Source organism: Micropterus dolomieu, linkage group LG21, assembly GCF_021292245.1.
Source record: "Micropterus dolomieu isolate WLL.071019.BEF.003 ecotype Adirondacks linkage group LG21, ASM2129224v1, whole genome shotgun sequence".
NCBI lineage: Eukaryota > Metazoa > Chordata > Actinopteri > Centrarchiformes > Centrarchidae > Micropterus > Micropterus dolomieu.
In genome coordinates this window covers 5,113,852-5,127,604 of record NC_060170.1, presented here as the reverse complement: position 1 = coordinate 5,127,604, position 13,753 = coordinate 5,113,852, and the positions used below count along the sequence as shown (strand labels likewise).

The window sequence follows — 13,753 nt, the reverse complement described above, 5'->3', positions numbered from 1 at the left end:
GTGTGTGTGTGTGTGTGTGTGTGTGTGTGTGTGTGTGTGTGTGCGCGCACAACTTTTCAGAGTTGTTAAGAGAACATTTGCGGTGTCAACTGAGTTTCAAATTCACGGACATAATGGGGAATAAAACTAAATTATACAAATGAGGGTACCTCAACAAACACAGTACTGTATTTGTGTGTACATTTGTATATAAATAAACAAATTACACACATACTGAAAACACAAAACTGAAAAATATAACTGCAAATGCACAAGTGCACCTGCTGGTTTTGTCTATAACAGAAAAAGAACTCAAAGGGAAGATATATTATTGTGGTTGCTATGCAACTATGTAATTAGATTTTGCTAAATTACCTAAACTGAAAAAGGGGATTAAAGTTAGCAATAAAAAGGAAGTCAATGATGTCTCTGCTTATGCTTTGAAGAGGACGAGGAGCTCATTTCATGCGGAGGAAGCTATAAAGTTAATGTTACTCACTGGGAGACTTATACATTATGTTCCTACATCCACTGATATTTGCTTCTCTCAGCGTCGGTTGGTTGGTTAAACCAAGCTTTTTACTCTGTTCCCTATCATTTTAAAACCTTAGATTACAAATCAAAAACAAGTATTCCATAAATAGCATACAGTATGATAAATACTAGCAGTTTTATCTAAGGAAGGGAATATAGGGATTGTGGTCTTTTTTTATTCTAACATCAAATCCAGTACTGATATTTGCCTAAATGACACAGCTGTCCAGTGCGCACTCAAGCTACAACCTGAAAATATGACTATATAGAACTTAATACATCCCAAATTAAGTATTTATTCCAAAGATACTCCCTATACATAGTTAAAATGATTCTATACATGGCAGCAGCAGATATGCACTGTTGATTAAATATGTATCTGACACACGGAAACAAGTATAACCTGCAAACATTTTCACAAGCTACTTAATTTAAATCCTGGAGTTGCTGGTTCAGAATGATAAAGTTAATAAGCTTGTTTTTGTTGTAAAATTGTTTAAATGATGTGAATGAAATTTTGAGCTGGAGAACTCCTGAAATTGATGTGACCCAATCAGCTGGTGGGAAGATGTGTCACTGTGTTGGAGTTATTGGGACTACAACAACACTCAAGTTTACTTGCAATTTTACAGTGGTATTACAGATTGGAGGTTCATCTTTCATAAATTATCTGTGGCCAGATACTAACAACGACTTGCAGAGAGTACACAACCCGAACAACAGTGGTTTCTCTCTGAAACTGAAATATGCTGCTACCGGAATGTTTTGTGCACAGCTCTTTGTTAAAACGCGTTGATATTTAGTTGTATTTTGCCAATCTGGGTTTGAAAAGTCTTCCACTAGGGCACCCAAATATCTTCGCATTGGTACACTCTAATTTTTACTGATATACGCAGTGAAATGCTGCACTAGACTGACACTGACACAAGAGTACACAGTAAAGAAAGAATCAGCATTTGATGTGGTTTATTTTAGCTGAAACTGATCCATTAAGATATTCCTGGGTCGGCCCCGATACTGATCTTTGGGATCAGCTCGAGCCATCTCTGCTTTATCAGTATGTTATGCGTTGTGTCTTTTGATGTACTGAAATGGAACATCTTAAGTTAATTTGTATTTGGTTGCAAAGAATGTAGTTTTCTTTTTTCTTTTATATATATATAAATATATCTACCAAGGGAGTATTGTATGATTCTTTATCTTTCTCCCTCCACAGTTCCTCTGTGTTCTCTGTGTGTTGCTGCTTCTCCAGGCAGTTGCGCTCACCACCGCGCTCATCTTCGAAAAGAAGGTAAGCATCTTATTCGTGTGACGTGTTCACACATCCTGTACATTCCTACATATCACAGTCACTACTTTTTCACCATCCTTTCTGACTGGCATCATATTTGTCAGTGCTCAAAACAGTGACCACCTCTCCTCTTGTGTTTCTGCCTCTCTTCATTTGATCTAGACATCTGCCTTGTTTCAGAGCAGTATACGAGAAGGAATTAAACACTACTACGATGATCTGGACTTCAAAAACATCTTGGACTATGTGCAACAAAAGGTAGTATGGTATTTTATCTAGAAAATATGTATAGACAGGAAATTCTATTGGGAGATGCATTTCTTATTTTTGTGCACAGCAATGATTATTAAACTGTGTATAGAGGTATTGTTGTAAAATAATGGTATTATTTGATATTGTTGTGTTGATAAAAAGATGTGGGTTGTACCAGCCAGGGGTCATCTACAGCTTGATGCTCTCATTCATCGGTGCAGTTGGTCACACAGGTTTGTTACCCTGCATTTTAATCCAGCCAAGCTGGTACTTTCATACGACAGACGACATGATTTGTTTGTTTCAGTATTATTTGTTTATATTTCTTTAGTTTCAGTTTTACTGTTGGAATAGTCTGTCTGCTTTGTCACAGGTGCAGTGTATCCCCAGAAATGTTCTTACTCTTGTGGTATGGTCCCCATTATAAGAAAAGCCTTTAACTGCACAAACACTTACCCCTTCAAATCCTTGTTATCCTTTCATGACATACTAAGATATCCCACAAAATAAGTACTGTCGGATTATTTGGCTATTTTAAAATGCGGTTGCTGTCTTGATAGTCAGTATGGCCTCATAATTAATGAGCAATCTACTTGATCTGTCAGAGTAACAGAACCTACAATGTGATTATTCATTATTATGCTGTAGGAATTAGATACATGGAAGGATAAGGGGGCAGCTTGGTGAGTGAGCTCTGGCTCAACTCGGAGGTGAAACAGAAGTGTGAATTGCACAGCAGGAGCTGTTTGTTTCATTTCAGAGACTTGAAAGAACTCGAGCTTGTTGATGTTTCACATTTTAATTTGAGATGAGCCTTCGTTTTGATAGCATGCTTGGATCCTAATTGCCTTGTCCTTGTACTGTTCTGTTTTCCAGTTTTCATGCTGTGGAGGGGACGAGTATAAGGACTGGGGAGTCAACCAGTATCATTTCTGCAATGGTACTGGTCCACTAGCCTGTGGAGTTCCATATACCTGTTGTGTTCGCCGTAAGGTGAGTGCTGGCAACTCACATAGAACAAACAGTCATCACCTAAAATACCATAAAACATCTGCACGAGCTGTTGGTGGTAGTTCTTGTGTGGTTGTTGACCCCCGTAGTTCGGTTCAGTTGGTTCAGATCAAGGACAAAAAGAAGAGACACCGTTTCCTTTTGGTTCTGGTCTGATAACTCATTGATTTGGCCACTCTCTTCCTGCATCTTTAGCACTACATGAACCTACATTGAGAAAACCAAATTCCGGTAACTGAGAGCAAGTCATGCGGCACTAGGAGTGTCCCCGACTAAGGATTTACATAGTCGAATCAGTCTTGCCTTTAGTCGATTGATCGCCGGATCGGGTGGGGTTATACATGCTCGCCTGGCTTTAATCTTGAGAATCTGCAGAGCTGCAGGCTCTACTCACTAGTCACTGTAACTTACATTGTACATCTCTGAGCATGCATCAGCTGAGCTGTGCATGCCCACCGAGAATTGCGTGCACATTGCAGTTCCTCACCGGTCTAATACAAGTACTGTTTAAAAACCATATAATATTTTTTGTGTGGTACAACAATGGTGATAAATGATTCAAACGTTCCGCAAGGTGCACACACAACTAGCACTAGCACAACAATCCTCTACCCCACACACACGCTACGCCCACACATGTACACTGACGCCCCCTACCTTAAGGGTTAGGGTTACAATTGAGGATTGATTCATCCATCATCAACCGCATATCCTGCGTACAGGGTCGTGGGGGGCTGGAGCCAATCCCAGCTGGCATCGGGCGAAAGGCGGGGTACACCCTGGACAGCTCGCCAGCCCATCGGAGGAGGATTGATTCATGCACTTTAAAAAGATTGATTGAAAACTTTTTAACTTTTCACATTTTTATTTACAGCATTATACTGTATGTTATCATAATAGGCTGTATAATAACTTACCGGTAGTTCTATGTAAAATCAGACATTGAGCACCCCTGTATAGCCAAAATTTAAATAACTAAATAAATAAATAAATAAAAGTTCTGGAAAACAATCAAATTATTAACTGAAGCAAAAACAGATACAGAAGTACCATCTTGTATAGTTGTTGATGACAAAAAAAATCATTGACAAAAATGAAATTGTCAATAGTTTTAATAATCATTTCATTGCTGCTAGCTCCCTTTTATGAAACACTACATAATCCAGTTTCCAGCTCTCCCACTGTATGTCCTATTGATCAGTCACTGTCAGCTCAACCATTTCATTTCAAGACAGTAACCGTACCAGAAGTAAGGAAGGCCTTCAAAGATCTAGATCCAAAAAAATCAGCAGGTCCAGACGAAATGGAATCATATTTTCTAAAAATAGCTGCAGATTTGATAGCCAATCCAGTTACATATTTATTTAACCTTTCTTTAGCCACGAATCAAGTACCAGCCATCTGGAAATCTGCCAATGTTCTCCCCCTTCACAAAGGTGGTGATCCTGCAAACATAAATAACTATAGGCCGATTTCTAAATTGTCATTATTAGCTAAATTAATGGAATCTAATGGATCTAATTAATAACAATATTCTGAATGAATTTTAATCTGGTTTCAGGAAACAACATAGTACAATAACAGCTGTTTCAAAAGTTGTTAATGACCTGGTCAAAACCTTGGACAATAAACAGCACTGTGCAGCACTGTTTATTGATTTGTCAAAAGCTTTTGACACAGTGGATCTTAAAATACTCCTTCAAAGACTCAAGCAGAACAAGCAGTTCAACAGTTACCTATCAGGGAGAACACAATGTGTGCAAGTAGACGGCCTCACTTCTGCCTCCCTAAATATTTCAAAAGGGGTGCCTCAAGGCTCAATCCTTGGGCCTCTTCTTTTTATCATTTATACAAACAACCTCTGCAATAATAAAATAATTAATTAATTAAAATAAAAGAATTAATAAAAAATAAAAATAATAAAAATACAAACTATCATTACTGTGCTGATGACACTGTTCTCTATTGTTCTGGGTCCACATTAGGTCAAGCAATCACAAATTTACAGTCCGCTTTTAACATCTTGCAACATAATCTGGCTACTTTAAAATTGGTTATAAACTCTAAAAAAACTAAAATCATGACTTTCACTCTGGGAAAATCAACTAAAAACAATGTCCCAACCATTTGTACACTTTCTGGTACAGAAATTGTAGAAGTGTCACATTACAAATACTTGGGCATTACCATTGACCAATCACTGTCTTTTACATTGCATGTCCAAGATTTGGTTAAAAAACTGAAATTGAAGTTAGGTTATTTTTTTTAAGTACTGTTTATCTTTTGAAAGCAAAAAACAACTTGTAAATGCAACATTCTTGTCATTCTTGGACTATGGTGATATTTTATACATGTATTCAACTTCCCAGTGCCTTCATGCTTTGGACACTGTGTTTCATGGAGCCTTGAGATTCATCACAAACTTAAAATCTCTCACTCATCACTGTTTGTTGTATGCTCGGGTCTGGTGGATCTCCCTCTCCATTCAGCGTTGATGCACTGGCATCTTTTTATTTATAAGGCAGTGTTAGGACTTCTTCCACCTTATCTGAACACTTACATCCTCCCGAGGCCTGCAGGGACATATCACCTGCGCTCACAGGATCTGTTTCTATTGACTGTCCCTAAAGCCCGCACTGACTTTGGAAAAAAGGCTTTTAATTTTGCAGCGCCATCTGCATGGAATCAGCTTCACTACAGATGAACTACAGTTGAAGGAGTTGGTCTCACTTTATTCTTTTAAAGGCTTTTTAAAGGACCTTGCAGAAAGGCAGTCTGTCTGTCACTGTTTTTAAATTGATTTTGTAACCGCACTCTTGTAAAAGAGATTTTTAATTTATCCTGGTTAAATAAAGGTTTGAATGAATGAATGAATGAATGAAAATGGTATGATCCTCGCTTTATAAATCTTCAAATCTTTGACTATTTGGGTCACACCTATGCAACACGTTACCGTACCATGAGACTGTAACTGGACCTCATATATCATAAATAGTTGTGAACCGGTCGAAACAGGACAGGCATTTTGTGCTGTTACATTGCGGGTAGAATAGTTTTATTTCACTAATTTTTTATTGGGGAATTGCTTACATACACAGAGTAGGACATACGCCTGCTCTCATGTTCTGATGCACATCTGTGTTACCATGTTTACCCAATAATCTTGCATAATCATAGGGTACACAGCATTTAAAGATCGGGTCATCACTCTGTTATGATTCATGATCAGCAGGTATTTCAAAGTGGTTTATCTTCAATTAATTTTACGATTAATACTGTGGTTGGTCTGCTTTGCTCTCACATCATCACTAAACTGCACCACAGTGTGCTTGGAGGTGGACCACGACCCACCTTGACAGGTGGTCTTGGTCAGGTTGATTGACGGCTTTCACACGAGCCTGAACTAAACTTGGAGTACAAGGGAATATTGCAAAAAGCAAACAAAGGAAAGGCTTCAGGAAACACTGACATGTTACACAACACAAACTAAAGCTGTAACCATCATTCAAGTTGTCATGCTGCTTAAATTCACTAGGGTTGACCATGAGTCATTCGGGCTCTGGATTACATAAAGTGTGTGTGTGTGTGTGTGTGGTTGCTTGGACCACGTACATAAAGTAGACCGGTAAATAGACTTTGCAATGACTGGATTTTTACTGTAAGCAGCCACTTAATTTAGCAAGTAGTGACAGCATGTAATCCAGAAAGAGTATCAGTGATGTTGCATTTTATTTGTTAATCCTAGTCCCTGCTGATAGATGGTTAAAATCTAGAAACTATCCACCAAGTTAGTGATGTGTGAAAAGAAACCTTTTATCTCCACAACAGTGATGTAATTGGTTGTGCGAGAGAAGCGGCTCGCCCTGCTGACAGGAGACATGCTGTGATTTAAAGTTATATGGCCTTCGGTAGATTTCTCTCTTTAAATGAAATGCTGGTCCCACGTGGCCTCCTCCATCCTCCATATTACTGGCATCACTCCTGTCCCTCAGCTCAAAGCAGTGGAGCTGTGCTGGAGAGAATCATCCAATACTCGCACACATCCCAGAGATGGAGGAAGATAGAGGAGTTGGTTAGAAAAGCTGAACATTGGCTAGGTTTCTGCTGTTATCAGTTCCTACCTGTCAAGGCTGAAGCCACTTTGCAAACGCTGAAGTTCACGCTCTGGCTGGCAGCGGACAGGAACAACCCCCTTGTGGGGAGCGTTACGCTCACATATGTCCCCATGGTCTCTGGTCACCTTGGCTCAGTTAAAATCTTGTCTCTGACTTTAAATTTTGTCTCTTTGCACAGGTAGGAGAGGTCATCAACACTCTGTGCGGTTACAAGACTCTGGATCAACAGGTGAGAGATGAACCCTTTTTATAGAGTAAATAAATGCGTGGTTTTGGTTAATGAATGAAATACTTTATATATCACTTTATTAACAAAGATGTTGGCGACACTCCTACAATATATACATATCTCAAACAATCTTTTCCAACACCTGTTAATGGGGAAAAAAAACTTTCAGACTTTGGGGGAAAGTTCTCCTGAGATACCATCAGTTCAAAGAGAAGAGAGTCCTCTTCTCTGAAGCCTTTTCTCTTGTCAAAGTAAAACAAGAAAACCTTTCATTAAAGCAGAATGTAAATCCTCCATCCGTGCAGCTTGTCCATCAGTCACACACACTCACACTCTCCTGCCAGACTCCTTAAGTAGTCATAATGATTTTCCTTGGCAGTTAGTTTTCAGACTGTCTGAGCTTCTCATCATGACATTCTGTGACACCATTAATTCTTGGCAGCTTGACAGCTGCTTCGGTCCCAGTCTTGTTTTGCAGTAAAGACTTTGGAAGACGTTCATTTTCATTCATCAGGAGATTATTAAGAGACACTATAAACTAGAGATGCCCCGATCGATCGGCTGGTGACCGGAATCGCCCAGTCTTCAGCTTAATCGGCCATGACCGGTTGAGCAGGCATATAAGTCTCGCATATCCAATCCTGTGCCTGTGTGTCAAATGTATGCACATGCTGCGCTGCACGACAGGTGATGACATTAACAAGAAGCCTCCTCTAGACGTGGCCCACCTCATCGTGGGCGGGGCATTCTTTTTTGGGTGACTTTATAAAATTGCTGATGAAGAAAATCTACAGAGCCGGCAGAGACCGGGAGAGAGACAGATAGAGGTATTATTTTTCTGAAGAATACCAGCTATATAACTTTAGTCATGCTGTGTCAAATCCTTGGTTTGTCACACAGCAGGTGTATCCAGTCGACAGCAGCATCCCTGTAGTTTGTGACGTTTTTAATTGGTTATCTAGTGTTTCTTAGCTTTAAAGGAACATCCAGGCCCTAGGGCAAATTGTTCATCACAATTTAAGTTTTGCTACTTTATTCTCATCTCAAAAGCATTTGCTTTAGCCTCTATAATGTTACTTGTTCCTGAAAGAATTGATGTAGTCTTCTCATAACCTTAGAGGAATTACGACTGAAAAGCCTTTTACTGTCTAATTTACAGGCATGTTATTTACAAACGTGTGCTGTAAGCAGATGCTGTGATGCTAATTGATTCCTTTGTCCATTTTTCCATCCTCCAGCCTCTAGTTTTTGCAGCAGCTGCAATTAAATGAACAGTTTACTACAAACTACTGTTTGTGACAACCTTGGAGTGTTGAGTGGAAATGGCTGTTCAGTTTGAGGTTAAAAAAAACTTTCCTCTTGTTGTCTTCCTCTGGTCTGTGTATCAGCGTGAAACCCTGCATGAGGTGATCCATGTGCGAGGCTGCATCCATGCAGTCAACCTCTGGATGAGTGACAACATTGGAATAACCATTGCACTCTGCTGTGCCATCGGGCTGCCCCAGGTAATTTAAAAGTCAGAGCACCGACTCACTGAAACTGAACTGGGTTTGAAGCCCTCTTTCCAACCAAATGCATCTCTCCAACTTAAAATGGAACTGTAAACTACACTTCACATTTTAATTTTCCTCCCAACAAGATTCTAAATTCATACTTTCTATGCTGCAAAAAACTGATTTAGCACAGCCAGGATACTTAATATTGTAAGTTCATGTTCATGTTTAAGTTTTCAAAAAACTTGCTTGGTTAATTTTTTGACAGTTTCATTACTTTATAGCTTTTGGAAAATCTGAATTTGTCTCCAACACATTAAATTATCCACAAATCTTCCCATGCATCCATTTAAACTCGTCACAGCCCCATTCAGAGTGGAGTGATTACAATAATTGCTTATCTTTATAATTTTCTAAAACAGCTACGTACACAGCAGTGTTCCTAGCGTCACCTATCCAGTATACACTGAGCGCACAATTTTTAGGCAAGTAAGTATTTCGACCGTATCATCATTTTTATGAATACTTTATAACTCCAAGCTGATGTGTACGTGTGGAAAGAGAGAGGGTGTGGCCTAAGGAGATCACCCTATGTCAAGGTGTACATAATTATTAGGCAGCTTCTTTTCCTCAGACAAAATGGGCCAAAACTGACACTGAAAAGTCAGAAATTGTAAAATGCCTTTCAGACGGATGCAACACTCTGAATAACTAAACTTCAATCAGATGTTCGCTAATAATCAACTAGAGCACAAAAATCTCATGGAGAAGACCTTGATGTAGGGTGTTGATCTCCTTAGGGCACACCCTCCCTCATTACACAAATACACATCACCTTAAATGCTTAAATCCAATAAGCATTCATCTTTACAGTTTGGAGTTTTGAAAATATAATAAAAATGATATGGTCAAAATACTCACTTGCCTAATAATTGTGCACACTGTATAAATTATAGCTCATACAATCTGCAAGAAATGATGTTCAATTAAAAACACCTACTCTCGCAGTTAATAGTGTCCTCACACTACTGCTTTCTGTCAGTCCTCATCCTAACTTGATTAACAGACATGTCTTGCAGTTCCTTTGAATTGCTGTGGCTTGAGTACTCCTGGGTCAGGGGCCTGTACCACGAAGCAGGATTTGAGCTTATCCAGGTGACTTTGGGGTTAACCCCGGGTTTTCAGTACCACGACGGTGGTTCACTTCTGACCGGGGTCGATCGCCATGGTAACTTATGCTGAACGGCTAACCTGCTCCGGAGAAGGTTCCAGATTAGAGATCAACTCTATAAAAACGGTGCCTACTGACCAATCAGCTCTCTTGGAAATAACATCCCCATCTGTAGGAAATCCCACAGACTGTTTCATAGGCTGCTTTTATGTTTGCTGTGGTGATAAGGAGACACACAGCCGAGCTGAAAGAATATTTTCATAGACTCCATAAGAACACATCAGATCAACGCATTATTATAGACTACGCCTGTTAATTTAGGCATTCACACTGCACGTGTCAACTGCAGCTGTGTTACATAGACCATGTCCTATTTCTGTAATGTTACAATTTGCTCTTTGTAAAATATGACTCTCTGATGCCAGTAGGCTTGTTCATGTCTGTGATTGGTCATCTACCGCTAACACTGCCTCTTTTTATGTGAACGCACTCACGGCTGGATTGGGAAACCCTGGGTTTACTTAAGGAGTTGATAACCAGCTTCGTGGTGCCGCTTATCCCGATGGTAATTGTTAGGGTTAGTGAAGCCAGATAACGTAAAGATATCCTCGGTATGTAGAACTCGCTTCGTGATACATGCTCTGTGCATTGATCCTGTAAATAAATATTTCTATACACAAGCAGTGGTGTGACTATATATATATATATAATATATCAAGATGTTAGTGTGTTATTGCCGGAAGTACAGCAGGGTTTCCTGCAGTGTTTTGTAGTGGAGTTAGCCCACCTCCACTACAAAACACAAAATAAAATTAACCAAAATGTGCTGGGGAAAAAAGTATTGTTTTTGCAAAAGTAGGTAACGATGAGAGCTTCAGTTTAAAAGCTGTTAGCAAGTCAGACAGACAAACCATCACATTTTCCCTCATTCTGAAGTCCGCACATCATGCATTAAGCTAAAAGTTAAAAAAGCTAAAAGTTACCCTTCATTCACTATAAAGCGATTTTCATCAATCAAGTTTCCCTCAGCACTGTTTCATCCCTATTGTAGAGCCTGGCAGTCATTAAGGAGAGTGGTGCTGCAACAACAGCACAGTAAAGTTCAGTGAAGAAAGGTCTACTTTATTTTGGCTGATTCCGATCCATTAAGATGGACGATCCACGGGACCTCTCCACTTATTCTATCCTGCTGATGTGTTTAATAGCTGTGGCTAACCTGTGGTAACCTAGGTAACAATGTCACTACTTGAGCCAGAATAGATTTTCAGCTTATGTTCATATTAATGTTATTTACAGAACTGTTTTCACTGCTGCTAGATCACGCTGTTAATACAGCTGCGTGCCTCCCTTTGCAGCAAAAGGGAGGAATGTGAAAATGTTGTTTTTCGAAAGGCTAAACGCCAACAAGTATACATTGAAGCAGAATATTCTGCTATATAAAAATGTGTTGAGAATTTTGGAATTTGATTACATTGTTCTTTTTTCAATAAAATTTTACTTTACAACGCGCTGAAGTTATTGGAAATGGTTGGATGACACACCACTGTAAACAGTGTTTTTCTACATTCTGTATTCCTATTTCAGATGTTACCTTAAACGACATCCTCAATGTTCCTCTACAAACAAGAGCCGCCCGCATCATATAAAGGTCCAAACCAATAAAATAATGACTTTAGCTCACACGATCAACAGATTTTCCTCTTACTTCAATGTCATAATTCTGTTCACACAACAAATTGGAGATTGATCGGTTGATCCGTTTGGTCTCATAACATAGTGCCCTGCTTGACAAAACATGGTAACAAGATTACAAAGAAAAGATGGAGAAACCTTCGGGATAACTACATTTATAAACTTTAAGCCCTGTAGTAAATCCCATGTATCACCTATAATAAACACATACATACGGTGAACACGTGAATGATAAAAACTGTGCAATGAAGCATTTACACTTCTTGGAATCAGTAGCAGTAATAGTAACTTTTCCCTGCACATACTGCCTTGGTGGCTGAGTGACCCGGCCCGGGACTGAAATGATGAATGAGTTGGTGATAATTGATAAATCATTTAAGTCATTTATCAATTTTGTTTTTTGGCATTCTCACACTAAAATAATAACTGAATGAATAGATGTTATCTGCAGTTCATGTGATTCACATTGACATTAAGTTTTTTCAAACCCTTACGCACATTGAGAGCATTTATATAAAAAAGGTCCCATGTCTCCCTGCAGCTGCTGGGCATCATCCTGAGCTGCGTCTTCTGGAACCTGCTGGTGGACATGAGCGAGTCGGCCGACATGGTGGACTTCAAACTGAAGAAGTCTGAGATTGAGTATAGCGAGCTGGACCTGGCCGGCGCCGGCTGGTGTATGTGCCTGCCGAGGGACGGCGGCTACCTGCCTGTCCCCGTGTCTGAGCCCGAACTCGACCCCATTGACGCTCACCTATTGAAGCTGAAGAAGCAGCCGCCTCTAACACACGCTCAGCTCAGAGAAATGCAGCAGTCCAGATCGGCCACGGGGCTGGACGAGGTAGACATTGGCCGAAAGCAGAAAAGGGAACACTGAGTGGTCTTTTTGCCCTTTCTTGCCTTTAGGGTTTTTACCTATTTTTTTTTTTCTCTCTCTCATTGTGATCATTGCATTTGTTGGATTTGTGTTGCACTACTTAATGGTTGAAGCTGTCAATAATTGGATTAAGAGAAATTTGGTCAGCTAAAGGGATCAGAAGTACTTGGGCACTTTTGTTGCTGAATTTGTTTACAACAAAAATTGAAGGAACAACAAGCAACATTGACCTCTTTATAAACATTTCTTTTGTGTTTGTGACAGTTGATGTTCAAGGATTTATGGCATTATATCACATTTTATTAAAAAATTTTAGCCTTTGAAATTGAGCTGTGTCTCATGTGCTAAAGCTTACCTCAGGCTGTTTTGAAAATAGCCCAGTAGTCAGAGGGACAGTACTATTTGGTGTATAAATTAATGGTAGCTTGAAAAGACGTTTTTTTTTGGTGTTGGAGAAATAGGAATAGCCAAGTATGTCTTGCGTGTAGCGTCTGTGACGGATGTATACAGTTTGTGTATTGTTTCTTTCAATTATGATTTCAATTTGATTTTGTGCAATCGGTGTACATTGTAAGACTGGTAGTTGTGGAATAACATGGGATGCATGTTTTGTACTGTATATGAAGTAAATTTAAAATAAACAAAAACAGAAAATCTCAGTTTACATGTTAGGCTCTCATCAGGAGGGGGCTTCAGTCTATTCCATTTTAACTAAACTTTTTATTCCATCTTTTAAAGGAACAACTACATGGATTATCCAGACTGGAAATCCAGTTAAAAGCTACTCTGATGGTTTTTTGTATCTGATTTATGCACTGTTTTGAGCTTCCCCCTAGCTCCTGCCTTGTATCAGCACTACTGTTCTTGTCAATAAAGCTGAATTTGTCTACTGATTTCTGTGCGGAATTTTGTGCTGACAGAAGGATGCATTGCATTTGAAATGCAAATTTTGTCTCCAAAGATGATTATACTCTGCTCCACCTCTTTGCCCATTTTTGGATTAGCTGGAGACTGGCACTGCTAAGATGGTGACGACCAGAGCCACCGGGAGCCGCCCAAGTTGAGCTTCAAAACTCTTCAGAAACCTATGGGGTACGTCACAAACGGTC

At 39.5% G+C, this 13,753-nt stretch overlaps 1 protein-coding gene across 1 annotated transcript in view; it reads left to right on the top strand.

The window, feature by feature from the left end:
• zgc:110329 (uncharacterized protein LOC550500 homolog) overlaps positions 1 to 13,537 on the top strand; it is a 19,365-nt gene extending 5,828 nt beyond the window's left edge. Inside the window, exons 3-8 of the mRNA XM_046036036.1 lie at positions 1,730 to 1,804; positions 1,967 to 2,062; positions 2,933 to 3,049; positions 7,361 to 7,411; positions 8,800 to 8,916; positions 12,309 to 13,537. Of these exons, the coding sequence (XP_045891992.1) occupies positions 1,730 to 1,804; positions 1,967 to 2,062; positions 2,933 to 3,049; positions 7,361 to 7,411; positions 8,800 to 8,916; positions 12,309 to 12,644 (792 nt within the window). The 3' untranslated portion in view covers positions 12,645 to 13,537. The remainder of the gene's footprint in view (positions 1 to 1,729; positions 1,805 to 1,966; positions 2,063 to 2,932; positions 3,050 to 7,360; positions 7,412 to 8,799; positions 8,917 to 12,308) is intronic.
• Positions 13,538 to 13,753: the final 216 nt, after the last annotated feature.